This window comes from Amblyomma maculatum, chromosome 1 (assembly GCF_055883805.1).
Source record: "Amblyomma maculatum isolate TAMU_Amacu chromosome 1, ASM5588380v1, whole genome shotgun sequence".
Lineage (NCBI taxonomy): Eukaryota > Metazoa > Arthropoda > Arachnida > Ixodida > Ixodidae > Amblyomma > Amblyomma maculatum.
In genome coordinates, this window is record NC_139344.1 from 412541290 (window position 1) to 412568766 (window position 27477).

At 44.9% G+C, this 27477-nt stretch overlaps 1 protein-coding gene and 1 pseudogene across 1 annotated transcript; one reads left to right on the top strand and one right to left on the bottom strand.

Moving 5' to 3' along the window:
* Positions 1 to 1081: 1081 nt before the first annotated feature.
* Positions 1082 to 2161, bottom strand: LOC146208953 (uncharacterized; annotated as a pseudogene).
* A 17342-nt stretch (positions 2162 to 19503) lies between these two features.
* LOC146208954 (uncharacterized) lies at positions 19504 to 27477 on the top strand. Its single transcript, XM_084579585.1, has 6 exons — positions 19504 to 19536; positions 20322 to 20525; positions 21136 to 21287; positions 25999 to 26066; positions 26813 to 26896; positions 27261 to 27477. Exons 1-6 carry the CDS (start codon positions 19504 to 19506, stop codon positions 27419 to 27421), a joined length of 702 nt encoding a protein of 233 aa, XP_084435711.1. The 3' UTR covers positions 27422 to 27477.

Sequence of the window (27477 nt, forward strand, 5' to 3'; positions counted from 1 at the left end):
GGCTTCCTCGCCCGCGGCACTTGCAAGAGCGGTGGGGCACGTTGCTTGCGGGTTTATTATTTCCCAAAACCTCCTGGGGTTGTTTTTTTAGGATATTTGGTAGGTCATTGTGAAAAAAAAGCACGTTTGGCGGAGCAAACTGCAGCATAATAAGAGTCCTCAGCTGCGTGGTACCGTTCCCATGCTTCAGCATTTGAGTTCCGTTTTGCTGTACTATAAAGTCGTTTTTTTCTTCTTTCTAATCTTTTCAGATTGTGTGAGAACCACGGCTTCTGGCGGTTTGCGCGAAAGCTGATACAGGGAATAAATTTGTTTGTTAGTTCGTTTATCTTGTTTTTGAAAAGTGACCAGTTATCAGTAAGAGACCGGAGATGAAACGTGGATTGAAAACAGGGCAGAAAAGCTTCTAGTTCGTTGTTGATTGCTTGGTAGTTTCCTTTGTCGTACAGGCGGATGGTTTTCTTGAACGTTTGGCGGGATGTGGGCGAGAATATGAACGTGGAATGAATAACTCTATAATCCCTGATTTCACGCGAGTAAGTAATAGAGGATAAGCTTTCAGGGCTGTTGGTTAGTATTAAATCCAGGATGTTTGAAGATCCTTGGGTAACCCGAGTCGGTTCAAGCACCATTTGCCTGAAGTTGAAATTTAAGCAAACATCTACAAAGTTTCTTGCTTCAGAGTTACCAGCTGTTAATGGACCTACGTTTTGCCAATTTATACTCGGGAAGTTAGTCTCCAAAGAGAAGCAGTTGAGCATTGCGGTGTTTCGTAGTAATTTGGACCAGAACATCGTTTAGTTTAGGTGCAAAACTGGGATTGCTGTTAGGGGCCCTGTAGCACACGCCAAGCAGAACGGTGTGCGGTGGAGCGTTGCATTTTAACCATAATATTTCCAGATCTGAAGTAATGTTAACAACGGAACATGCTATTTGGTTGTTAATGGCAATAAGCACACCTCCTCCACGTGTGCCTTGACGATCTTTACGGTACACAGTAAAATTGGGTAAGTCATCTAAAACTTCATTATCACTGATGTCGCTTGTTTCCGTTTCCGTGTTTCCGTTAGGATTAATACGTTGCTGCCGGAAGATAAAAAGAGATTCGACAAGGCCTCGCGCTTTGGAAGGAAACTGCGAGCATTAGTGTAGATTATGGATAAGGAAAGGTTATCTCGAAGGTTAGTCCGCGGCTGCTTGCGCGCTTTCCGACGGCGAAAGGATTCCTATGTGATTTCTTTAACTGATTGTGAACCTTGGTCGAAAATAAACCGTTTGGGTCCCATGTGTAGCGTTTTGTATCGGAGGGAAAATGGTCCAGACTTCGCTCTAGCAAAAGCCACAAGGTGCTTCCGTGCATTTCGAACGGGTCGAGAAAAATCTTCTCCAATACTAAAATCAGTGTTTTTAAGCTTAGGGCCTTCGGAGAGTATGATTCCTTTTGTTTTGAAAGATGACAATTTCACTATTATTGGTCTTTGGCGGTCTGTGCTGTGGCGGCCAAGACGGTGTGCGCGCTCTATGTCTTTAGGCTGGATTACCAGATTAAGGCTGTCAAGGCAGTGCTGAATGATAATTTTTTTCTGATTGCTCGTAAGATTCTTTATCATTTGGGTCAGGAAGCCCATAGAACACTAAGTTATTTCTTCTCGAGCGGTTCTCGAGATCATCGAGATGTGTATCCAACTCAGAAAGCTGCAAAGTCATTCTATCTGTGTTGGATTGAAGGGTTTCTACTTCTGTTCGCAGGGTGTTAAGACATTCACATTTGGTTTCAAGATCAGCGATTCGATTGCTTAGAGCAGATATTGTTTTATCTGTTGCTACTAGTTGATTTTTGAGGTCATGTATTTCAGTGATAAGTTGTGATTGTCCGGCGGACAATTTTTGTAGTTCGCTCAAAACTGCATCAAGGCCACCTGGTCCCGGGTTGGTTTCTACATCACCCGACAGCACTAGTAAAGCGCGAATGGCATCGACACATTCGGCGGCAAGACAAAAGCAACACTGCGGGCTCGGCAGCTGTACCAGGCAATAATTACTAGTTTTCTTAGTGAAAAGCGTATATGGACCACCAACCTGCATGGCGAACATAAGCGGATTAGCGGCCCGTGCGGAGGCACAGCCGCAGAGCCCACAGTGTGCCGAAGGTGGGTGTCGCTCCTTTATAGGTAAGCCGTACGGTGCTGTCGGGGACGATGGTGCTGCGGAGGTAGTTTCGTTGGTCCAGCGTTCCAGAGGTGGCGCTGCCGGGGATTTCCAATTGTTGGTGGCGACTAGGTGTAGTGCACCAAGTTCGCTTTCCTGATGGGGCGTCCGGATGACTGCTGTGTAGCCAGATGTCCCTGCCGTCCAGGCTGGCAGAAGAACAAACGTGACGATTTGGACAATGACCTGCATGGCGAACATAAGCGGATTAGCGGCCCGTGCGGAGGCACAGCCGCAGAGCCCACGGGCCCACCGAGCATAGGCCAGTCTTTTTTTCTTCAGCATGGTGTTCATTATACGCATTTAAATACAGAAAAGAGCTATATATACATTATTTACGAAGTAATTAGCCTCTAGACGAATAAGCCCAATTTAAGTATACAGAACAACACCACACAGCTAAAACACGTCTTAACACAACTGAAATAAGTAGGTGCCAGGGAAAAACAACACATCAATAATGGGAGCTAGTCTATTTGATAGCCACAGTCTCGCAAGGTTTTCTTAGCTGGTGCACCATCTGGCCGAAATACGTTCTGGTGAAAACGATTTCCTCAGTATTTATGTCCAACATACGCATTTTCCACAGGCTGTGCAGTCCAAGGAGGAATAACAATGATCATTTTGGGTGGCTGTTAGGTAACGCACATTAGGAATTCAAAACGAAGTCTTTCTTCAGTGCTCTGTGTAGAACGTGCCAAAATATTATCGCGCTTTGCCGGCAATAAAGGAGTGTTCAATCTGGCCAGTTGCATCACACAGCCGACAAATAATAGCAGATACAATAATACTTTTTGTGAAGTCACATTTTATCATGCCGAACTTCGTCACAAAGGCTACTGAAAAACGGGTAGTACAATGCGAAATCGGCATTTTACGTACTGTCCTCAACACATCATGACTCAGGCATTTAGAGAATGGACGATCTAATGAACGGCTTAAGCGCATAGATATGTAATCTTTGAATAATTTTTAAAGTAAACAGAAAATAAGTACTCATGCAAAAAGCGAACTATCAGAAAATGCATTGAATTGTACTCTTGTTTATAAAACGAAGTAATAAAGGCCGATGGTTAAAAGTGGAAGAGACTACTAAGTTGTGAAAAGGTTCACAAAGCTTGTTTTCTGCGACGTTTTGATAAATGGATGGGAACTATTACGCAAAAAGGCTAAACAAGCTACTGTCTGACGGAGGTGTGTCAAAACTAGTCCGCCAGCAGAAAGAGGCCTGAATAGGTTACCGCACAGCATCGGCTCAAACTTTGAGGACTATATGAACGTGCTGATGTTCGGTGAAAGCTTTGGGCGTAGTGCATCGCGCAACGAGTTACCTGAAAAAATAAATTTTTGTTGCCAGACACATATTGCAGGCCTGCGCTCGATCATAATTGATAAACAGTGTAAACCAAAAGTCTGAACATAGCTTTGAAGGGAAAGGACCCGCTCTGTCCAGTAACGCCTACAAGACATCATTGCCTGAAGGGGAACTCCAAGGTGTTTAGGGGAGTGACGAAACAATTCAATTCCAGCATAATGAGTCGGCATTGATCCCGATGAACAAAACCACAGACCCGGAAAATTAAAGCTATTCATTTTCGCGCTCCAGAGACAATGATGAACTGCTAAAGATTTGTTTTAGTCAATAATGGGTTTATCAGTTCAGGCATACGTAGTGAACGCATTGCGCTGCGTATGACTTACTAACATGTGTTTAAGATGTGTACTGATGTTACAGAAATAAAGATATTATAATTGATGTTGTTGAAGAAACAAAAAAATTTGGAATTTTTTCGGCGAAAGAGTGATGTAAAGGCGCTTCGTGTATACTATTATGGTGTAGCATCAGCGTCCCTTCATTGTTTTAGTGGTCGAAACAATAATGTACGAATATGTAGGAGCCATACTTGTTCGACACTAAATTGCAAATTGTCGGGTTAAGCCAGCGCTTTACTGGTCATACTGTATTAAGCCCGCTGAGCCTGTCCCCTTGGAAAGTATACTGGTGTGCTCCATTCCTGGGCCTTCTTTGCCAGTTTTGATCGTCAACTGCGCTCACTTGGCAGGATACGAGCCCAGTTGTATGGCAAATGTTAGCGAACGCTGAAAGGTATCTTTCAGTAGGTTATCCTTAATTTGGCAGAGTAGATCCATAAAAATGTCAATTTATTATCCGCGCCAAACTTATACATGGGCCTGGTGTCATTCAGTCACAAACTATTTCCCTCCCCCTGATATGTCAGGGGGGCTGAGTGCCCACAAGTTTTCATGTTTTGAACGTATGTGCATCCATGCAGCTTTCGCTTATAGGATGCATCTACCTGGCAATCGCACCGTCACCATTTGGACAGATTTATATCTTGTCGAGGCACTAAGCACCCCAAAACATCAGTTTTTTTTGTTTCTTTAGATGAGCTCGGGGAAAAGCAGCCGGAGCACCAGTGCGAGCCCTTTCCATTCGAGCTCGGGGATGGGGTCAACGGCTGACAGGAAGCAACAGTCCTTCCAGGGGTTATTTTCGTTAATTACGACCTCTGAGCGAAGGCAGCTGTCCCAACGACCAACAACAGTGAATTACATGTTTACGTCAAGGTTTTGTCATTTCTGTCGTACAAAATCGTACGCGCATACGGCTTTCATTTACGCTGCTGGACACAACACTCTTCAAACTAGAATAGAAATATTTGTGCACAAAATACCCTGTCGGATTTCGCTGTCACAAGAAATGTGGTGTAGGAGTCCTCATTATCCAGTTGAGGAAATAATATTTCGGCTTTTTTGCCCCATCATGTAACCAGAAAGAAAATATTGTAGCCCGTGTGCTGTGCTGTAAGCGAATGTTCAAGAACTTCTGGAAGTCAAATTTCTGGACCCCTCTACTAGGTGTCTCTGAGAGCCTGATTCGCTGCTGGATTTTATATCCTATCAACTCAGAACTGCAGAAAACGCCATTCTGGTGAATTCACACTTCCTTCTTAAGGTTTGCTGAAAGACATAAGTTTTCATCCTATCCTTTTCAATGGGATGGTATTGTGTTTCACCTTATTTACTGCGAATGTTAAACATATCGGAAAGTTTATTTATTTTAAAATGCCTTGGAATACATTTTACCTGCGCTTCACGAAATACCACCAAAAATATATTTTTTCAGCGTTACAACTCCGCATTCGGTTTCACCAACTTCCATCTCAATTACTAGGTGCTGGCCGTTAGATATGCCCTCTGTACCAGTTTAAGTATTTCTTGTTGTCGTAATTCGGCCTGAATGACCACTGTAAAACAATGCACTGCCAGAACTGTCAGTTCAGCTTAATCTCCCGCATCTTTAGTACCCTCGTCCTAGCACTCCTTCGCAACTCAACAATGCTAAGTGCTGTTATTTTTGCTGCTTGAGGCAAATATTTGGAGATGATTACATGTTTGTTTGAGAGGTTACAAAGCACTCATTTTTCTCCCTGCCCTGTTGCTTTCTCGTTGCTAGTGACTCGCGTTCACTCGGTTACGCCGGAACCAATAACTTCCTGGCTCTTTCGCGCAACGAGGCTTAGGAGCTGCTCTCTAATGTTTTGATTTCTTTACTACGATTACCCTCACCTTCTGAGGACAGTATGCGTTGCATAAAATGCGCTTCCATATCTGACAGGGTTGCTCGCCGCTGTTCAGAATGGCGGGGGCGTCTCCGTCGTGATCCGCGAGACCCAAACTCTATTCTTAATAAAAGCTTTCCGGTTTAATCCTATTTGCGGCCAAAATAGCCAATTTAGATTGGATTGCCTGGCAATTGTAGTGCCAGAGGACGATGCACCTGAGCTGTCGCATTTCTGTCATAGTCCACGCAGCCCGAACTTTCTTATCACGAGCCAATTACTACAGCCGTTTTTTACTCGACATCTCGGCCCTCTTCATCTCATTATCTAAAACTGATAAACAAAAAAATTACGTCATATAACTGCGCCAGTTACTCAATCAAACGATTTGAGCCTTGACTGCGAACTGCTCTGCAGTTGTACTCAGGGTACGTTAAGGGGTTAATCCATGTTGCACAAATCCACGTAGTCAACTATATTTGGCCCTCAACCTCTACGTTGTGAAATCATGCGTCCAGTCGCACTGCAGCTTGTTCTTCTTCTGGCAGTATGCGCATCTCACGTTAGAAAGGATGGCAAGCTCCACCGAGAAACTACTGACGTTTTCAAGGCAAGCATATACACATTTTATTGAATTGTTGCCAAACTGATTCATTTCACCAAAAGTATTATTTCTGCAATTATCTATTTGGCTCGAATATGACATCTGGAAATGGTTATGCATTGCTGAAGCTCATAATTTTGGGACTAAAATGTTAGCTTTAGGATTATAAAAAGAAAGGCTAAGGGTCTGAGCACCGCTTCCAGTAACCTGCTGAATTCTTGTCGTGTCAAGACAATGTAAAGATTTCTCAGAATGTTTGAACACAAAATCTAAGCTTTATTTAGATTTGGATATTTACACTAGCAACGGTTACATTAAATTTATAAAGATATGTTAAAACATGTCATCACAACTATCCCCTCTCAACTGCAGTGTGGCTCGGGAATGTCGGCGCTATGCGCTTAGATAGAACTCGCCCTCTGTGCAGTGTCCCCGTTTGAAAGCGCTAACGCCAACTGCCGAGTTGCGGTATCATTTCGCTCCCATCGTGCATTACCTTGCGGTTGGGAGATACAGGATCATGTCATTTGAGGGTAATCAGAATGATAGGTTGTAGGTTTTGCTCTGCTTTAACCGCCAGCCGTGCTTGATGCCTAGGCGAAATAGCCGGACACTGTGTGTGGCGTCACGCGATCAGCAGAAATAACCGAATTATCTGGAGCTGCCAAACTGAGTACCTGCTTTACTCTCGAAGGGTGAGATATACAAGCGATACGGAAACGAATACCGACTCAAGATGCTTCCCCTAGGTCAACCAGACATGATCGTATAATTTTATTAGAGCCGGGCTTTACATCTACATCAGGTGGTCGCTCGCATGATACGGATACTCCAGCAAATAATAATTAAGCGAGCAGCAAAGCGTATGTATGGAAACGAATGCCCGAAGCAGGCGGTAATCATTGGCGCTGCCTTATCATGCACTTGCAGGCTGAGCATGAGAGCCCTTTCGCTGTTTATTCGACTTGTAGCAGTGCTTCTACTACGAAAAAATTAATCGTCCGAGTGTCTGACTGCCTGCCTAGTCTTGTTCACTACCTTGCATCTGCAAGTAGCTGATGTCAGGTACCAAGGCCAAGGCCGAGTATGGACTACCAAGGTAGCACAAGGAGAGTCCCAATATTGAGAACGTGATCGCAAAGTCAGGCCCGACATAGGACCCATGCTGTCACTAACGCTAAGTATAGCCAATGCCACTCTCTGGCACTTAAAATGGTGCCCCAGTGTATCCGTTCCTAATATATGGGAATCGACACTGCGCTAAACGTCACATGATGGTCATGTTTATGCTCTGGTCCACCCATATGGGCCTTGCCACTGCGCTACACTTCCAACGATGGCCCTGGTTGTCCGCTGATCTGCCTATATTGTCAGTGCCATGCCAAAACACTGACCACAATGGCGCTTCATGCTTGTGCTTCCCCCACATAGGCTATGCGATTTTTAAAATGGAGCTGTGTAGGACCTGTGTCGCCGATACTTTGCAGTTCTCTTCTGCTCAATATTTGAGCAATAAATATGCTGTGCAAGGTGTTTATTGAAGCACCAACACCGTATGCAACGTCCGCAAACCAAAGCGACGGGGGTAGCGTTCGAACCAACAGCTTGCCAACAGTGCAGTGCCAACAAGGCTCCGGCTCCACTTCGTCTACCTCTTCGGGTTGGCGCGCGAGCTGATGGCGAACGGGATTACTACAATACCCCCCGGCGGAAAAGGAGCCATCCTGGCGACTCATGGTGAGGAAAGGGTAGGGGGATCATAATACGGCTTGAGGCGGTCGACATGTACAGTTTCTCGGCCGCGGCGGCGATGATCTGGAGATGGGTTCAAGGGCTCTACTACGTAACTGACCGGAGAAGATTGTTCGCGAATGCGGTAAGGTCCATGATAGCGCGATAGGAGTTTGGATGAGAGGCCGGGTGTAGAGGAAGGCACCCAGAGCCAAACGAGGGCACCTGAGGGATATGAAGGCGCTGGATTTGTAGGGTCCCGGTTATGCTTTTGTTGAGCCTGGTTCTCCGTTGTGAAGGAGCGCTCCAATTGTCGGCATTCTTAGGCAAATGTGTGCGCTTCAGACAGTAGAGTGGTCTCTGAAGCGTCGGGGTGGTAGGGCAGGATAGTATTCATGGCGGACGTGGGTTCACGGCCATATAAAAGAAAGAAGGGGGAGAACCCAGTCGTAGTCTGCGTTGCCGTATTTTAGGCGTACGTTACGAAAGGCAGCACTTGGTCCCAATTTGAGTGAGCGCTATCAACGTATACATGGCCAGCATATCACTAAGAGTGCGACTAAATCGCTCAGTCATGCCGTTCGTTTGGGGGTGATACGCTGTGCTGCTCCGGTGAATGATCTGGCGCTGTTTGAGGAGGGCTTCGACAGTGTCGGAAAGAAACGCACGTCCGCGGTCACTGATCAATCCTTTCGGTGCGCCGTGACGAAGAACGAGGCGATGCAGAATGAACGAAGCAACATCCCGTGGGGTGGCAGACTGCAAGGCCGATGTTTCCACGTAACGGGTTAGGTGGTCAACGGCTACGATGACCCAGCGGTTGTTAGCCGAAGTGGTCGGAAGCGGGCCATACAGATCGATACCGACACGGTCAAAAGGGCGGCTGGGGCAAGGCAATGGCTGCAACGGAGCGGCTGGCTGAGGGGGTGGATTCAGGCGACGTTGGCAGGCGGTACAGGATCGGATGTATTGACGAATGAAGCGGTACATACCGCGCCAGTAATATCTCATACGCAGTCGAGAATAGGTTTTCATGACACCTGCATGGCCGCATTGGGGATCGGCGTGGAAAGAGGCGCAGATTTCAGCACGGAGATGTCGCGGAATCACGAGAAGCCACTTTCGCCCTGTAGGATGGTAATTGCGGCGGTATAAAAGTCCATCACGAGTGGCGAAGTGGTGGGCCTGACGACGAAGTGCACGTGACGGAGACAGCTCTGCGGGCGCAGACAGGAATGTTAATAGGGAGGATATCCATGGATCCTTCTGCTGCTCAGATTTCATGTTGGTAATGTTGAGCGGCGACATATCGCAGGCACAAACGAAGCCAGCCGTCGAGTCGTTAGGAAGCGGTGAACGGGAAAGGGCATCAGTGTCGGTGTGCTTGCATACAGATCGATATATGACGTGGATATCGTACTCCTGAAGACGTAACGCCCAGCGGGCGAGGAGGCCGGAGGGGTCTTTGAGGGAGGATAGCCAACAGAGCGCGTGGTGGTCGGTAACAACGTAGAATGGGCGACAGTAAATATTAGTAACGGAAACTTGGTAATGACCCATATGATGGCCAGACACTCCTTTTCGGTCACAGAATAGTTCGATTCCGCTTTCGTGAGGGTACGACTAGCGTACGCGACGACATACTCGGAATATCCAGGTTTCCGTTGAGCAAGAACAGCGCCCAGACCTACGCTGCTTGCATCAGTGTGTATTTCGGTCGAGCAGGCAGGGTCAAAATGGCGAAATATAGGGGGAGAGACCAGTAGACGGCGTAGTGTACTGAACGCAGCATTACGGGCTGGTGACCAGGAGGAGAGGTTTAGGCCTCCGGCGAGAAGTTGCGTTAAAGGGGCGATGATACTGGCGAAGTTGCGGATAAAACGGCGGAAATACGAGCATAGACCGACAAAACTGCGAAGTTCTTTCAAGGTTGTGGGCTTGGAGAAGTCTGCGACGGCACGAAGTTTGGTAGGATCCGGTAGAACGCCATCCTTGGATATGACATGACCAAGTATTGTGAGCTTGGTAGCGGCAAAGTGACATTTCTTCAAGTTAAGCTGTAGGCCGGCTTCAGTAAGGCACGTAAGGACACGCTGGAGGCGCAGAAGGTGGGAAGAGAAATCTTTCGAGAAAACGACAATGTCATCTAGATAACAAAGACACGTTTTCCATTTGAGCCCACTGAGAATGTTATCCATCATTTTCTCGAAGGTGGCGGGGGCGTTGCACAGTCCGAATGGCATCATATTGAATTCCTACAAGTCATCGGGAATAATGAAGGCTGTTTTCGGGCGGTCATCGGTACTTGCCAATAGCCAGAGCGCAAATCTAGCGACGAAAAGAACTCCGCTCCTTGCAAATAATCTAGCGCGTCGTCAATTCGTGGTAGTGGGTAAACATCTTCGCGGGTTATCTTATTCAGACGCCGGTAGTCCACAGAGAAGCGGATCGTGCCACCTTTCTTCGTCACCAACACTACGGGGGAGGCCCAAGGGCTATGAGATGGTCGTATGATGCCCCGTTGAAGCATATCGGCGACATTGTCACGAATGACGCGGCGCTCTGTAGGCGATACGCGATATGGTCGCTGCCGCAGGGGAGCATGAGAACCAGTGTCGATTGCATGAGAAACGGTCAAAGCGCGGCCCAACGAAGGCTGGAACACGTCAAAGGATGCACTGAAGCGCTGAAGGAGGGCGACTATTTGGTCCCGTTGGGCGGACGGAAGGTCGGTCGCGATAGCTCGATGAAAGGCGTCGACAGGAAGCTCATCACTTGTAGCAGCACAAGACGTCAGGGCAGCGACGTGAGGAAAAAGTTCAGGTTCGGAGAACATGTAAGTGCGATCAGGGTCCAGCTCTTCAATGTAGCCGAGGCACTCACAGCGAAGAACAACCGTCGGGCAGGGAAAAGGGCTGGAAGCATAGGTGACACAGCTGCCATCAGAAATCGTTAGAAAGGAAGAAGAAGGCGGTTATGGTGGGCGGAGGCGAGTTTGGGCGTAAAGAGGACAGGACTAGGGAGGGCAGATGTCGAAATAAGGGGAACGAGAACAGAAGAAAAGGGAGGAATGTCGGTGTCTGCAGCTACAAGGAGTTTAGCAGGGCGCACAGGCGGGTCACACAGGGAAACATTACACACAGGGGAATGCTCAACTTCAGCACGGGCACAATCAATCACAGCACTGTGAGTCGACAGAAAGTCGTAGCCGAGGATGATGTCTTGGGAGCAGGCGTAAAGCACCACCATCTCGACGAGATACGTAATGTCTTTGATGCAAACTCGTACCGTGCACGCTGCCACAGGGTTGATGCGCTCTGAACTGGCCGTACGAAGCGAAAAGGCAGAAAGCGGCGTCATGACCTTGCGAATTTTGTGGCGAAAGGCATCACTAATTACGGAAATGGCAGCACCTGTATCCACCAGCGCAAGAACGGGAAAACCTTCTACGAACACTTCAATGACGTTGGCGGGAGAAGGCGGAGGACTTAACGAGTTCGTCAAACGCGCAGTTCTTGCCTCTGGAACTGCGGCATTTAGTTTTCCCCTTGCATAGGGCCCTGTCGCCGGAGCATCGGCGAAATGGAACGTCGGCGAGGCGAAGGCGAACGGCGTGTCGAGTACTGAGCCCGAGGTGGAGACGATCCAGAAGAGACGTTGCTCAAGGGCGGCTCGGGATCGTAGTAGTACTGACGGACTGTGTTCTCAGGATGAAGCGGGCGCTGACGGCAAAGGCGAGCGACGTGACCCGGAGCCCGCAAGCATAGCAAATTGGGCGATTGTCGGCGGTTCGCATAGGGTTCGTATTGCGGCGTCGCTGTCGAGGAATCGGAGACAGAGGGGCCATGAAACGAGGTGGAGCATAAAATGTAGGGCCGTTCTGGTAAGACGATGTAGGAAGCGGTTACTTGAGCGTACGTGGGTGGGGCTTGCACAGGAGCGATGGGAACACTAGATGTCAGCGCTTCGGCGACTTTCTCCTCGATAACTTCGCGGATAGCCGGCGATATGGATGGCGCGTTTTCCGGCGCTAATTGCGGAGTGCAGACGGTCGGCTGAACTGGATGAAGGAGGGACAGCTGGCGTGTAACTTGTTCGCGGATGAAGTCTTGGGTATTCTGCATAAATTGAGACTGTTCCGCCGGCGACGTAGCCAGTGCCAAGCCAGCAATGCCGGCAGGTGCGGCAGCCCGCCGCGTAGAAACGCGTTGCTTTTGTAGCTCGTCAAACCTCTGGCACAGGGTTATAATGTCGGATAAAAAAGTAGGGTCCCTGGCCGACATCATATAGTACGCATCATCAGTGAGACCTTTTAGAACATGTGTGACTCGTTCGGGCTCCGGCATGGACGGATTGACCCGCCTGCAGAGGTTAACCACATCCTCAATGTAGCTGGTAAACGTTTCTTTGGGAAGTTGAAGCCGTGCATTGAGGCGTTGTTCGGCGCGGTGTTTGCGTACCGCAGGACGGCCGAAGACATCCGCGAAGTACTTCTTGAAGACAGACCATGTCGAAAGATCGGCTTCGTGGTTTCGATACCACAGATTTGCCACGTCCGTGAGGTAGAAGAGGACGTTGCGCAGTTTTATGGAATCGTCCCAGCGGTTGTAAGTGCTGACGCGCTCGAAAGAGGCCAGCCAGTCGTCAACGTCTTGGTCGTCGGTGCCACTGAAGAAAGGTGGGTCACGGGGGTGTTGTGCCCCGGGACAGAAGATGGCGGCAGGAGTGGCAGGGATGGGCGCCGATGGTTGGCTGAGAGCGTCCTGCATCGTTGTGACCGAAGGCGGTCGCATGCGGTTCCGGAGTTACAGGGTGAAATTTTCGAGGAGGACTGGGGCGACGACCGAGACAAAGCACCAAGACCGTATGCAACGTCCGCAAACCAAAGCGACGGGGGTAGCGTTCGAACCAACAGCTTGCCAACAGTGCAGTGCCACCGAGGCTCCGGCTCCACTTCGTCTACCTCTCCGGGTTGGCGTGTGAGCTGATGGCGATCGGGATTACTGCAGCTGTTTCGCATATGCAGTTTTATGGGAAAACAAATTAAATGAGGTCTGGTGTGTGTAGATACCTTGGCAGTCATAATTTTTGAATTGGCGCTTAATAACGAAAACAAAGGCAACCAGCTGGAATGAGAACTGGGCTAATAAATAGTTATTCAGAAAGCTATAGGAAAGTAAGTAGTTAACAAATGCGGGCTGCAGAGGCCAAAAGGAAATGAATCGCGTGTGGCTTAGATACGCTCCTATCCTTTGTCAGAGCTGGATCAGGCGCAGCATTTGCGGAATGGCGCTTGCCCGATTCCCATGAAATAAAGTGAGCTTATTTTGTAAGGATTGAATTCCATTCTTCTTAAGAAGATTTCTGTGGTTTATTGATACAAGTACTTGGAAATCAGCCCGAACGTGCTCCAATCTAAAACATTCATTTCCACAGCTCAAAGCCGGCGTCGTGTATTAGAACAACGCTGCACCATAACTGGAGGTTTTTTTGGGTATACTGGCTTAGCGGATTTTGCGCGCAGCTTTAGCAAATACTAGAATGAAATCGATCAACTCGTGGTTTTAATCAGAAATCAAACACGCGTTAAATCTGCGGCTGGCTTCACGGATGCTGAGAGGATACCGGACTTCCATACATCAAGCCATTTATAATAGCACTTGTTTCTGTGTTTCCTGACTTTGTGTTTTTTTTTCTGTTCCTTCCATTTTAAATGTAGTAAATTCTTGTTACCAGAATGTTTGGCATTCTTCTAGTATTTCGCTTTCTGCTTTGTTCATGTGTTTTTATTTAGTTTCAGGCGTTCCCGCTTTAGACGTTGCATTTATTAAAAAATGCATCTGAAGTAGTTACCCACTTCAGCTGTAATCGTGCACATGCCCTTGTTTGCATAACGCTGCTAAGCAAACACGCCAGATTTCACTTCCCTTTAGGGAAGCTTAGGCACGTGCGTACGCGCCACACAATCATGTCCCTAGCCGACACGCAAACTTTATTACAATAAATAAGTGTAGTATATTGCTTAACTAGGAAAAGAATAAATTGCCCGCATTATATTTCGTTTTTCGGCTTTCCGCATCATAGCATCTGTGCAACATGTATCCCAAATAAAACTGTGAAAGAGCTTGCATTTTGTAAAATGCCATTTGCCTATTTTAAAATTATTTTCCTAATTTTATGAAAGCATGTTGATGCCAACATTAACCAAAACGACCACAGGACGCGGTTGCACATATTATGGGAGTGTTTGAAGATGCCTAAGTGGCAACTATGTCAAAGACGATCGTTTCACTGCGCAAATTGCAGCAGGATCTTTTGCTATTTGACGTCTGGTTGTGAACGACTCACGAGGAATTTTCCGCTGTTTGTTCCTCTTTCACTAGGTTTGCGTCTTCCGGGTGTCACCTTCGCATCTCTTTTACTGGTTTGGCTTTTCCGAGAAGACCATCCCCACCCCCTTCTCCTCCTCACCCAAGGCGTTTGTTTTTTCGTGATTTTGTTTTTCACTGGCCTGTTAGAACCTGTTTTCCATCTCGCAGTAATGCGGTGCGCGTGGCTTATTCCCTTTCTGCTGGTCCTTCTACACAGCTTCACTTGCATGCCTTGTCTTGCAAGGGAAAAAGCTGTACAATAGCTGGTGAGTCTGATCTAGCAGCCGGACTGATAACCAGTTCTGTAAGAAAGCTTGGCGCTCGAGGTGAGCGGTTTGCGTTCCCTATGGCACTTGGGGCGCACGTGTATGTTTGGAGTCTAGGCTTACGATCGGCCGTTGTTCTTAGCAAGCGAAAAAGCTAGCCATATCTTTTGACTTTTCACGAGAACTCCGGCGTACAGTTGATTGCTCGAAGCGGCGGGTCATTTCATTTTTTTTCCTCGAGGAAAAGCGATACGCATACTAAATTCTGGGACCACTGTCGTTGAGAAATATCGACTGTACGTTGCGCGGAAAGTAAAAGTCTGGAATGGTAAGAGCATTGTTAATAATTGCGCTTTAATAATTGTTTTAAGATGCCTGTAGGGGACGCTGACAACTTGATTAATTAGCTGGAGTGATTGCATTGTGGTATTGAATCTTATGCGATTTTAAAAATATAGGCTATTATTTGTGCATGACAAGAATCTTACACGCTTGCTTTAGCAGTTCATCGAAGCAATAAACGTTTGTGCACATGCAAGCAATTGAGCAAATGCAGCAGAAAGAGGTGACGATGCACACAAAATTTTAATTTTTACTCTCAGTGATAACGCCATAACTTTCGTTTCTCCGGGGGGCGTTTTGTACGAATTTCGAAATAACCCAATTCTACCTTCGGTTGCGTGCACCCCGAGCACCGTAGGTATATTATTTAGCCTCAATTGTATTTTTTTGTTCTTTTTTTATAAAGTTGGCCTTCGATTTGTGTTCAGCGTATTTCACTTAATTTAGCTGGCATTTCGAATGACAAATTTCTATCTCATGCAAACAAAAGGTATTGTTCGAAGATGATATACAGCTTTTACATCTGAAAAAAGGGGGCAGGAATTGAAGGAGATGGCAGACAGTGGTGGGGGTGGTGAGTGGGCTTACAGTGTTTAAGGGAGGTTAGACAATGAGGTTTTGAAGCTTTGCAGGGCACAACACTCAATTCAATCTCAACTTTATTGATATTTGATTTCAGTACACCATAGAAATAGTTACGATAAGCACGTAAGAGACCTTTCTACACTATTTTCAGCATTGTTTGTCAGATAGTGCTTATATGTTTAATATGCTGTTGATGTAATTGTTTCTGTGTTTTGTTTAGTGTCATGAACTTGGGCAAATTCAAGAACGCCCATGTCCGAGAAAGAAGCCTCGCATCAATGGTTTCCGCTGCTCGATTATAGTTACTTGTGGTAGATGTAAATCACCAGCAATAGTAGGCGACCTTGCACAAAGTATAGTTTACTGCAACGGCTAGAAAATCTGTATGGGGTGTTTCAGAAGCCTAGGTCCTAGAAAGGTTGAATATTCTGTACAATCTACGGCTACATGACATCGCTTGTTTAGTAACATGCGCGTCTCCCTTCTTCTTCTTGTCAAATAATGAACTTGATCTATTTTGCATGGAAAGTGTGCTGCTAAGAAAGCTATTTTTTGGCCTTCAGCGCACAATGACCTTGTGCAGATGCTATATGTGAAAAGCCATTTGTGGACCTGGCGGTAATGGGTTATACAAAGGTGTCTGTCCGGAGCCACAATCCAAGGCCCCAGAAGACGATACGTTCTTCGAAATTGCACGTTTCGCTTCTCAGCCGTACAAGCGAATCTTAGTGCTAGGTCCCCCCCCCCCCCCCCCCCCACGCAGAGCCCCTCAATCATGGCTCGCACCCCCTGCCTACAGCCCTACTCGTCTCCTCTCTCTGTCAGCTCTTGAGCCTGCAAACTGCCCCAACACACAGCCCAGCCACCTTCAGCAAGCATGCCTTGTCCGTCCTTAGCTCTGTATTGCCACGTGTTCACGTCAAACTTGAAATAAAATTAAATTTGTTTTCCGATCCTTCGGTTCGCTTTTTTGCCTGTCTGCTGGTCACCCATTGTAAAAGGTTACACATGAAACCACTCGCTGCGGAAGCACAAGTGGCGTAAGCCCGAATTTTCAGTCAGTCTGCATTGTGTTGAACTACTGCTTACAGTCTTGCATAAAGACTTCTCTGTTACAGCAGAAAGTAAACTGTAGATTATAAGACAACAGTTGTCAAAGCGCTAACCTCGGTGACACTGCCATCGCATGCAAGAGTAATTTTCTTCTGACCTTGCAAATGAATACCACCTCAAAACCATATTTGCAGTAAATAAGAGAGAATATGACAATAGGCCTGGTCTTGGCGCGAAAATGAGCCATTTTTGAAAAATTAGCTTATGCAAGGCGCGTAGATGAAAAGACATAGGGATAGTCACGGCGCTAACGGTGCTCATAATTGACAGAATAACCATCGGCCCAATCAGGTACGAGCGACGGGAATTTTCGATAGTTATACTGGCGGATTATCGATGAACCATCGGCGTATATGATGGGGCCATCATCGAAAAAAGTATCGGATTGTCCAAATGCTAATGAAGGATTATAGTCATGCCAACTTTTGCCACCAAAACGGCTATGTAGGGCCGATGATTTTATGTTACTTTGATCTGGCCAATTTCATGACGTCACGATGCCAGTAACTGTGGCAGAAATTTGCAGAAGCTGCCAGATCGAGCTGTTTTTCTACCAGGATTTCAACACCGGGAACAACAAATTCGAAAATCAGACACGCCATTCTTAGGCCACTCAGCCATGAAACCTTGGTAAAAGAGGGGATTATATCTGTTACTCCGTCCTTATTCAACTGAGGAGGTCAAAGCAGCAGAAAATAGTTGAAGTGAAGCAAAACAGTATAACGTGATGATAAGCGATGCAAGACCAGGCTTAATGTTAAGACTGGACAATTCACGATTTAGCCCACGCTGAACCTCAAGATAATTGTTTTTCGCCGAACTAGCTGACTGGCTTATTGGTGCTTGACTGCTGGAAGTAGATATGTTCTCTCATAACACTGAATTCTTCAGATAATGTTTGCTGGTTTCTTGTTGCTGATGAACATCCAAAAATACATGCGATGTTATTTCACTGCAATCGAAAGCAATGCTAAAAGGAAAATAAAATTATGAAAGATGCCCGACTAGAATGGTATGTAAGTAAAACATTGCTTTCTCACCATTGTTAGCATTTTTCGGGCTAAAATGAAATATAAACTAAAAAAGAGTTTGGAATGCATGATTGAACAATGTGTTCATTACCGTTTCTGTAAAAGTTTAGGTTTTGCACGTAACTTTTTTTAGATTTCTGGGCCATAATTCAACCGTACGTGTGCAATCAAATGAATGTACAGTACGATGTTTTTTCATACGGTGGAAGATATGTGTCATGCTCCCTTCATGTGCAGGTTGTGATGCGATCTGTCATTTTCTTGTTAAAACTGCTACATTAAAATCATTCACTCTGAGTTGTAGCTTTGTATACGTTTTGTACAGAATGTATGAGATGTGTCATATGTTCAAAGGTATAGCCATGCACCTATGAAATATATGTGCGTTTTACCGCTGCATTTGAGCCTTTGCCTTTTAAGCCATATGATGCTTTGGCAGGCTAGTTGCTTGCATTCACAGGATGCTGGAGAAATAATGTATTATTATTAATATTACTTTTAAGCCCATGCACATACCTACCGTCGGTTGTATTTCAACGATGGCAAACATAAACTTGTCGTCAACATAAGGGACAGCAAGTATTTATTTTAGAAATAATAATTATGGAAGGTGATGTTTTTCTAATTCAGTGCTAACAGGAGCACAAATTATGCGGCTGAGGGGGACTTCACACGTCATTGCTCTATATAGTAAGCAGGGAGCTAAATGCTGACCATATGTTTCCCTAAGAACAGAATTTAGATTAACGGCTTGTCGTAACATTTGTAGCCTTAGCCGGTATAAATAGGATGTAGATTTGGTCATTTTTTGCCATTAGTGTTTGCCATGCATTGATATTGAACATGAACTGGTATGCGAGTCGGTCTCACATTTTATTCTCAGTGCAGGAACGCACAGTCAAGAGGCTAAGAGCAGCGGCAGAAACGAAATACATTGCTGTGTGCCGCCACTTCTATTCTTTACTCATGCCATTACCTTCGTTTCACTACAAAAATCTTTTCACTTTTATGCTTGCGGTATGGTAACTGATGGGGGGTAGGAATTCGGGCTAGTCAGTAGTCGATAACTGTGAGCATAGCGGTACGCAAAGTCTCGCGATGGGAAGAAGACCGACAAACCGACTACTTTTAGTTAAATTACAGCTTCTTAAGATATGGTTTCAGCACGGTTGACTAACCAAATATAACATTTCAGTAGTTTAACCACAAAAGATTCGAGCTAGAACAGTATAGCTCGTTTTTGTGTGGCTTACTGTTTATTTTTGGTCCCTACTCATTGAGACAAAGTCAACGATACAGGACTTTACTTTGTAGCGCATAGTAAAGTTTTTATGAATAATTTCCTATTCAATGATGTTGTGTTAAGGCAAAAATTTATGGAAGTGAAAAATTACTTGACGTGATTTATCTAATGACAGATGACTTAATGTTTTAGCTGGAATTTCAACTTAAAATTGCAGCTATGTAAATGTTTTTGCGGCGGAGTTTTAGTAATACCTGTAACATAATTATAAATGCAGTATTATAATTTTACCAGGCAGCAGATCTAATGATATTTATTGTCTGTTCCTGTTATGCTCGAAGGCTACTCTACATTAATTTTACTAGGGAGCAGATCTAATGATATTTATTGTCTATTCCTGTTATGCTCGAAAGCTACTCTACAATATGAGATTTGTGCAGCAGTGGCTTGGCTCGAAGGTTTGACACTGAGGCTGAGCTGAAGGTTACAAGTACGCAGGCGATTGCACTGCACTTCTGGCTCCCGTAGAGGCCTCGCTTTTAGATAAAGTAAGATGTGCGTGGCCTGCTCTACCAGTGGAGCATAACATTGGTTCTGTAATATGCGGCACCTAACGATTTCGCTTTTACATATAAGTTTTTCTGGCTTGTCAAAAAGGCTAATGCAGCTTGTAATGCGTGCTGTGCCAAAATATCCCCGCAGAAGTCTCTTGTAAGGTGCGCTGCTTGCTGATGACGCGCAGAGTGGATCTTAATATCAAATATTATAGATTGAGCTCCTGCTTACTCACAGACCATCTTCATGTCTTTTGTCTTTTGCGTCCGCACAGCTACAACATAAAATATACAATATTCTGGAGACAATATCCATTCACTACAAAAATCATTAAAAAAAACATATCAACTTTGACTGCAAACACGTTTCATCTACAGCAATCTAAATTTTATTCTTAGCACCCTTCCACGGAATGCGACCTCCGGCTGCTCACATCTATTATTCACTTTGCGAGTTTTTTATATCCTTGAACTTGTACTATCTCACAAGATAATTATATCTCTGAAAACTGATTTCTACAGTGTTAAAAGTCCAATCTTCGTTACAAAAAAATGGTGTTGTTCGTCATAAATGTGTTGCTTGAGCAACAAATGAACCATTTCACTAGCTTGCATGGCATGACGAGACCTTCGAGTGATTACCGAGATGTGTGACGCTATGTGACTGCTTTTCTTGTCTTGTGGCTCAGTGTTCAGCTGCACAGACAGCTGCAGGTCAACTGTTTGCATCCCTCAGCCGAGCCGAGGGGCGGTCTAGAAGCCATCCGCCACTGCACGCTTGTGTGCAGAATAATCTAGACTGTTTGGTTCATTCACACCCGCGGAACCGTGCCAATATGGATAGCGCATGTGTCTACCGAGCTGAAAATCGCTGCGAGCGGGGAACCTCAAGAGTGTGTCGCTGAAGTGGCATTGTCGGTGGGTTTCTGTCTAGCTTATGCGGTAACAGGCAAAGCCCGTGGAGGAAGCACCACTAAAGAGTTGCACATTTTCATTGTCTTCCTTTCTGAACTCTTTTCGTAATTTGATGCCAATAAATGTTTCATTTGCGGCTGCATTCTTCCTGCAGCCTATATGAAAGTACCCCCTTTCTACATGTCCTCTATTTGTACATTATCGACCTGAAAACTAGTTAACACTGTAAATGATCTAAACTATATTAGCAATCTCAAGCCTTTGTTTAAGGCATGAACACAGCAATAGTGTTTTTCCAATCATGAGAACAATCTTTGTCTTATTTTGTCCTCGCAGTTATAGTCTTTTGTACCAACTTGAGTATTTCAATTACCCTGTGTATTAATTTTAGCCTCACTTGTAATTTTGTTGTTCTTTTTTAAGCCTAATTCTCCTGTGTGCATGACCAAGTATTTTTTTTTTTCATCTTTCATTATTTCTGTCTATCTTGTTATGGTTCTTTGCAAGAAGCTTAAGTAGTGACTGGTAGTATTTCAGGTGAAACAATATGAAATACTGCTTTTTATATTTCATTTCTTGTATTTTCAGGTTATCAAGAACTTCGAGACACCGGTCTTGATCTTAGCGTCTAGTGATGACGCGGAGCTAGAATGCCTGAGTGCCAGGCTTACACATTTCAACGAGGCGGCTCGTACGGCAACCTATGTGTGGAATATAAAAGGCCACAAGGGTAGCCAAAAGTAAGTTTTTGTCATATTAGGCATATCACAGGAGCACAAACTTTGCATGTTACGAAACAGCGGCAGTGAGGATGCATCAGAGAAACATGTTCGCGGACCGTTATTAACCAAAACGAGTCGCCTGCTATCTCAAATTCAGATATTATCGTGAACATTTAGGTTAACCATGCATCACCATCACACGACTGTGTTTTCGGCCACCCGCATTATTTTCCAGATGTATTGTTCGCGTTGTTTACTCAATCATTGGTAATACATTATCATGAATTGTCATGTATCCTGTATAATCATGCAAGACTTTTTCATTATCTTACAATATCATTATGAAAACAGTTACTACCTCTTAAGTAATCTACATATATATGATGGTGAGGCTACCCAAAAAAAACATAAAATAATGTGCCTCTGCAGTCGAAAGAAGCTTAAAATAGCCAAGGGTCTTACCATCCTGATTATAGATTAAGCTAGCCGCAATAATGTAATGAGTCTAGCTCGCAGAACAGCAAACTGCACCACAACAGTTCTTCCAATGGGGCAGATTGCACAGCATCTCTCGCCGGATATATATCTTTTCATCTCGAAGGGACAGTATGCAATTACGGAGCTCTATGTTGGAATCTGTGGTCTCTGGATGCTTGTGCCCTTTGTGAACAGCCGCATATATTGGCGTTGTCGGCAGGAGTGACAAACGCATGATTATGCTGCTATGGCGTATAATTCGTAAAGCGAAGGCATTCCACAATACTGTTCTAACATATCCTTTCAATTGCTTAATTACACCATTTAAGTAGCTCTGACGGTGGCAGCAGTGAAATGCAGAATGATGCAGAAGCGAACAGGCCACGAAGATACGCCGTCCTTACAAGGATGTAGGAGAAGCAAAGCAGCGCGTTCGAGTTCTCCCCGTTCGAGTACATACCCATTTGCGAAAACTCGAAACGACATGAGCTGATGACGCAACACAGTGACTGACTGAGTTCCAAATACTTGAACACAATTGAGCAGCTTCTACCTCGACCGCCGGCGTCAAGCACTATTCTATGCGTCATTGTGTGCGATTGTGGCGCCATCCCTGCGGAGGGTGCTGTAGACTGTGAAAGCAAACTGATCTCGTGAAACTTCTTGTGGCGTTTGGGATCCTGGCTCTCTGTTTTATTCGGGCTTCCTCCCAAGATGGCCGATAACAAGAGCTAAAGCATTTCATGATTAAAAATGACAATGAAATTGCACATGCACAAATTAAATTCCCCGCAGAAAATTTTTCGAGAGGCAGATTGTGCCTTCCAATTTTCGCAGGTTATTCTATACCTTTCATTCTAAAGGCTATTGGGACAATTTTGTAGGTTATTGTCTCCCTTTCCTGTTTACTTTCGACTGTGCCTAAATTGTAGTTCGCACTCTAGGAGTCATTATTTCTGCCTGTACTAATTTACAGATTGCGCGGTTGAAGTTTGCCATTCATTATCGAAACCATAAAACCGCGTACGGACATTTACCCGAGCCCGGCGTGAACGTCGATTCGCAGTGACCTTCTATATCGCTAGCCATGGTGCGAGGCAGCAGTCGCAGTGCCGTCTCCCATGGCGCGTCTTGGACTGTATTTCCCACTCGCGGGCCAGAGAGGACTCGCGCTGAACTTACTACGGCGAACTAAGGCTTTGGAAGACAGCGAGCAATGAACCATCTCAGCGCTTTGATGCTCAGATTTTTTTGGCGCAAGAGATAACTTTAGTGTAAGCAAATGCAAAGTTCTATAACGCTAGATTCTTCTTGATAATTCGTCAATCTCCGTCATTTTTATCACATAGTTTTGTCTTTATTTTTACTGCCCTAATTGCTTTTGTAGAGGTTAATCTACTCGGTGTAATCGCGCATATTATAATGTCACTACAGTAGTTTCTAAGCCATATCAAGTTCGCGATCATGAAGGAGGAGGAGGAAAATCTTTATTTCGTATTTCCTTATCTTTCTGAGTGTAGCCTTCAGTCCACGGCTGCATCTGCCGCTTCGATCCTGCAGGCCCGCGAGAGCAGCTCTCGCTGGTCTTGCGGGTTGCAGCTAACGAAGCGGTCTAAGGAAGGAATAAATGCGTGTCTCTCTATAATTCCATTGGCCACTGCGATTCTCTCGTCCCGCTCGCTAAGCCGACGTTGTTGGGTCGGCTCCGTGCGGGACAACGCATCTTGCCAAGAGGATAACAATAATGGGTTCGGCATAAAGACTTATGTCAATAATTACAAATGATCAAGGACCTCAGAGTGCCATTTTACTCTGACCGCGGTTCCTTCGTGGTGTAAGCGTTGAAGGAGCGCCTAAGAAAAAAAAAACACTTTAATTCCTTTTATAAGGGTATATAGAGTCGCATAAACTTTATAAAAGAGTCGCTTTTATAAAGTTGCACAAACAACGGAAGCATGAGTGCTCGACCACGTCAGCTGCCAGTTACCACCCGTTTGCGGCATGTCTGCCAAACATCGCTCACTACGGCGATGCTGAAATTTCGGTGTAATGAGGAGTTTTAACTCTAACGCGCTGATACAAATGTTGCGGTTCAAATGAAAAAGACGAAGGTCTCGGTTGTAATGCGCCAGGCACGTGAACATAAAGCAAAAAATTCTCCGAAATGCTTTTTCTAAAGGCGGCCTGTTTATCAATTCAGCCTTTGAAGCAATGAGCACTTTTTTTTTTGCAACACAAAAACAATTCAACTATCCTCGCCAGTTCTAGCAGCGATTTACCTGCCAGCGTCGCAATGATTCCTTAAGGGCATAAGTATTGGTCGAGGACACTGAAGCCCTCATTTAGTTGGGCAAATGTTTTTGCCAGGGTAGACCTTCCTTTATAGAACATTCGGCTGGTTTCTACCCTGAATCTAGAACCATGCGCAGAAAACATAGAGGTACAAACATCCAAATTGAGACATTTGGATAGACAATTGCTTATATATGTAAGAGAGTGCTTTGAAATACATGTATTCATACACAACAATCTATGCACGGGCTCTTCAAGGTATGAATAGCTTTTCGGAATGACTTGGTGTGAAGTGTTTATGCAGAGAAAAATAATTAGGATGAAGTTGAAGCAAAATAGGAAACTGACCCTTTAATTGCTCATCACGTCTACGTAAGAATATCCAGCCAACTGGTGGAATGCTGCAAAGAGAGCAAATGAAAGAATAAAGCCAGTATTATACATAACATTTCATTCTCGCTCACAGCAACTATGCAAGCCAACTGCTCAAAACATGCTAATAAGTCGCATGAAAAGCGAAAATATAAGCGATGGCTGGATGTTTGCACCTGAAATTGCACTAATGAACAAGGTATAAATGCTCAAGAATTGTTGTTTACATTCAAGAGGGGTACAAAACGACAAAGACCGCTTTATCAGCATGATTACAAGCCTCGAAAACCGGTTTTGCGAGCACACCGCTTTATCAGAACGATTACAAGCCTCGAAAACCGGTATTGCGAACAAGTGAAGAAGCGAAGACCCAAAACGAAATTACTAATTTTAACTGACAACATGAAGTGGACACCTAAGCTATAGTCGGCCTGGTGCGGCATAGCATGCCACACGTATACACAAGCACATACATTTATTTCTATACTTGACACCGCTTTTTTAACTCATTGATATTCATCAAGCAAAGTGTGGATGATAGCAAGGTCCTGCGATCCCTGGGGCTTGATGGATTCGCTCCTCATCTGCAACACGTTACCCAATTTTTATTGTTCGTTACCACTTGAATAAAATTCCAATTAAAGTGACTCTATTTGAAATGGGACCGATTTCAGCGGTAAGTTGAAGCCTCAAATAATTAACCAATAATTACAGAGCAGCAATCAATTGAGGTTGAGTCACTTTTCTTTGAACATTACTGGCACGAAAAAAAGACTTGCTGTAACTGCAATAAACTAGAGCGGCTTTCATAAACTTCCTTTACAGGTAGTTAACTTTCAATCGGAGTTGTTTTTGCAAACCTTTCGGCATTTATTTTGAGATGTTTCCTTCATAATACATCAGCCGCAAAACTAAAGACTATTTGCATGTATGCGCTAGAGAGTGGGCGGCGCCGTATTGTACGAACACCTTGCGGGACCGCTGATAGCTGGGAAACGCTTGTACGACAGTTTTTACATACTCTATGACGTGTAGTCTTTGGTTCAGTGGTTAGGGCGCTCATCGAATCTTGGCAGACGAGGCTGCTTTCCGGTGAAGGCGAATAGCAAGGATCCACTTTAGAGTGCAATCTTAGTGCGCAGAGAAGAACTCGAGTTGGCCGAGATTTCCCCAGCCCTCCACTACAACGACTCTCGTAATTTGAGTCGGTTCGGAACTTTAGACGGCCAAATCAACAACCAAATCAACAGCCTGCAAAAGGGCACTGCCGGTAAGATTGCAAACACATGAACCAAATTGTCTTGGTGTCCTACAGGTGACTTCTCGTGTTGAAACATAGCAAGGTTGTTTAAAATATTTGTCCTAATGCTGACGGAGATTCAGCGGTCGTCATTCACTGGACACAGATTGAGCCGTTTCTGCGCAGAGTAATTTATAATCGAAATTACATATGTACTTTCTCGGAAGACCACTGTTTGAAAAAATGAGTAATGTAGAGAGGTAGATCTATATCGTTTAGACGCTTCATCTGAGAAATCTCTTCGGCGTGGTGTTTTCTTTATCGCGGAATGCAAAATATGTTTTTCAGGAGGATCAGGAGTTTCGACTTGCGACAAGGAAAAGAGCTGAATCAAGTTGACTTCAAAGAGAAAGATGGTGCGTACAGTTGGTGGCCATGCCATACGTAAGCGAGTACGCAAGTAATACAGAGCAATAAAACTTCAATCGCGCAATTTGCGTTGCTTTACAGTTACACAATAAGAAATGTGACATACCAAACTTTATTTACCATGGCGGTGCTCACTGAACTGGCAGCAATTTCACTATTGGCTTATTATACTGAATATAGTATATTACGTAAGGTCATTTTTGAAATATTATCTGACCTATATATTTTGGGTAAACATTTCGGTAAGCAATAATATTCGGCTATCAGCTAGTGCCAGACAGGCTGCATGTGAAAGGGCGATGATGTCACGAGAGACTTTCACGGCGTCTAACAGGAAGATTCTAATTAAAATGAAGTAATAACTTCGTCCAGAGGTTCTTTTTTGTTTAAGGAAGGTCGCTTCCCGATTCACTCTGACTTCTGAAACCTTCCCACTATCGAATGTGTGTTTTATGGGCTCTCTAATGCAGGAGCACGAAACGGGTTTTCGACCCTCCGACCGGGGCCCCTCCATTTGCGCTCCATTTGTTGCCAGTACCGTTATCTAACTGATAATCATTTGCGGAGTAAACGGGCGGAGGGGAAGCAGGTCGCGGCTTCTTAACAATAACAATACTCTAGAGTTGTCTTGCCTGGACCTCAAGGGTATATTGACGTGTTTTTGAAACTTCCTACGTCGAGATCGCCAACCACATTTCCCTTATTTTGACTTGAATCCTTTTGTTTATTACAGGGCCTAGCGGAACTGTTACAGTTCCGTACTCAGACATGAAGAATTGCTTTATTGGCACCTTTCCAACTGTTCTATATGGAGGTCGTAAGTCGCTTTATAATTTTATTATTGGAGCCTTTCTCCAACAATATTAATTTGAAAACTTTCTTTTATTATGTTGTATGTCACACACGTTAGGTCATTGAGATCAAAGCCATATTCTCCATCCTTCTTCGTTCAATCTTCGTCTTTCTGTTCATGGGGGCAATACGTAACGAAGAAATCAAAGCCCAATTAATAAAAATACTACATAACTAATAAATAAACAAAATAAACATGCATGCCTCTCGAGTGACGTTATACGTTTCCACAATACTTCTGAAGTGTAATGCGCTGAAGTAACGTAACGGCCCTCCTTAATTGTTCTAGCAATCACTAGGTTTCAACACTTCCTTCTGCTCTGTTTCAGAATGCATGATGTGGGTCAGGAAGGAAGTGGAAGACAACGTTCCACAGAATTGCATCGATGAGTTTGAAGATATCTGCGATATTGAGGTATCAGAGTACAACCACGACCTCTGCCAGGACAATGACGACGAGCACGAGGAGTCTAGACAAGGTGCACCCTGATGCGGTCAGCAGACTCATACGCCATGATAACACTCCTTTTGGAGACAATCTTGCAT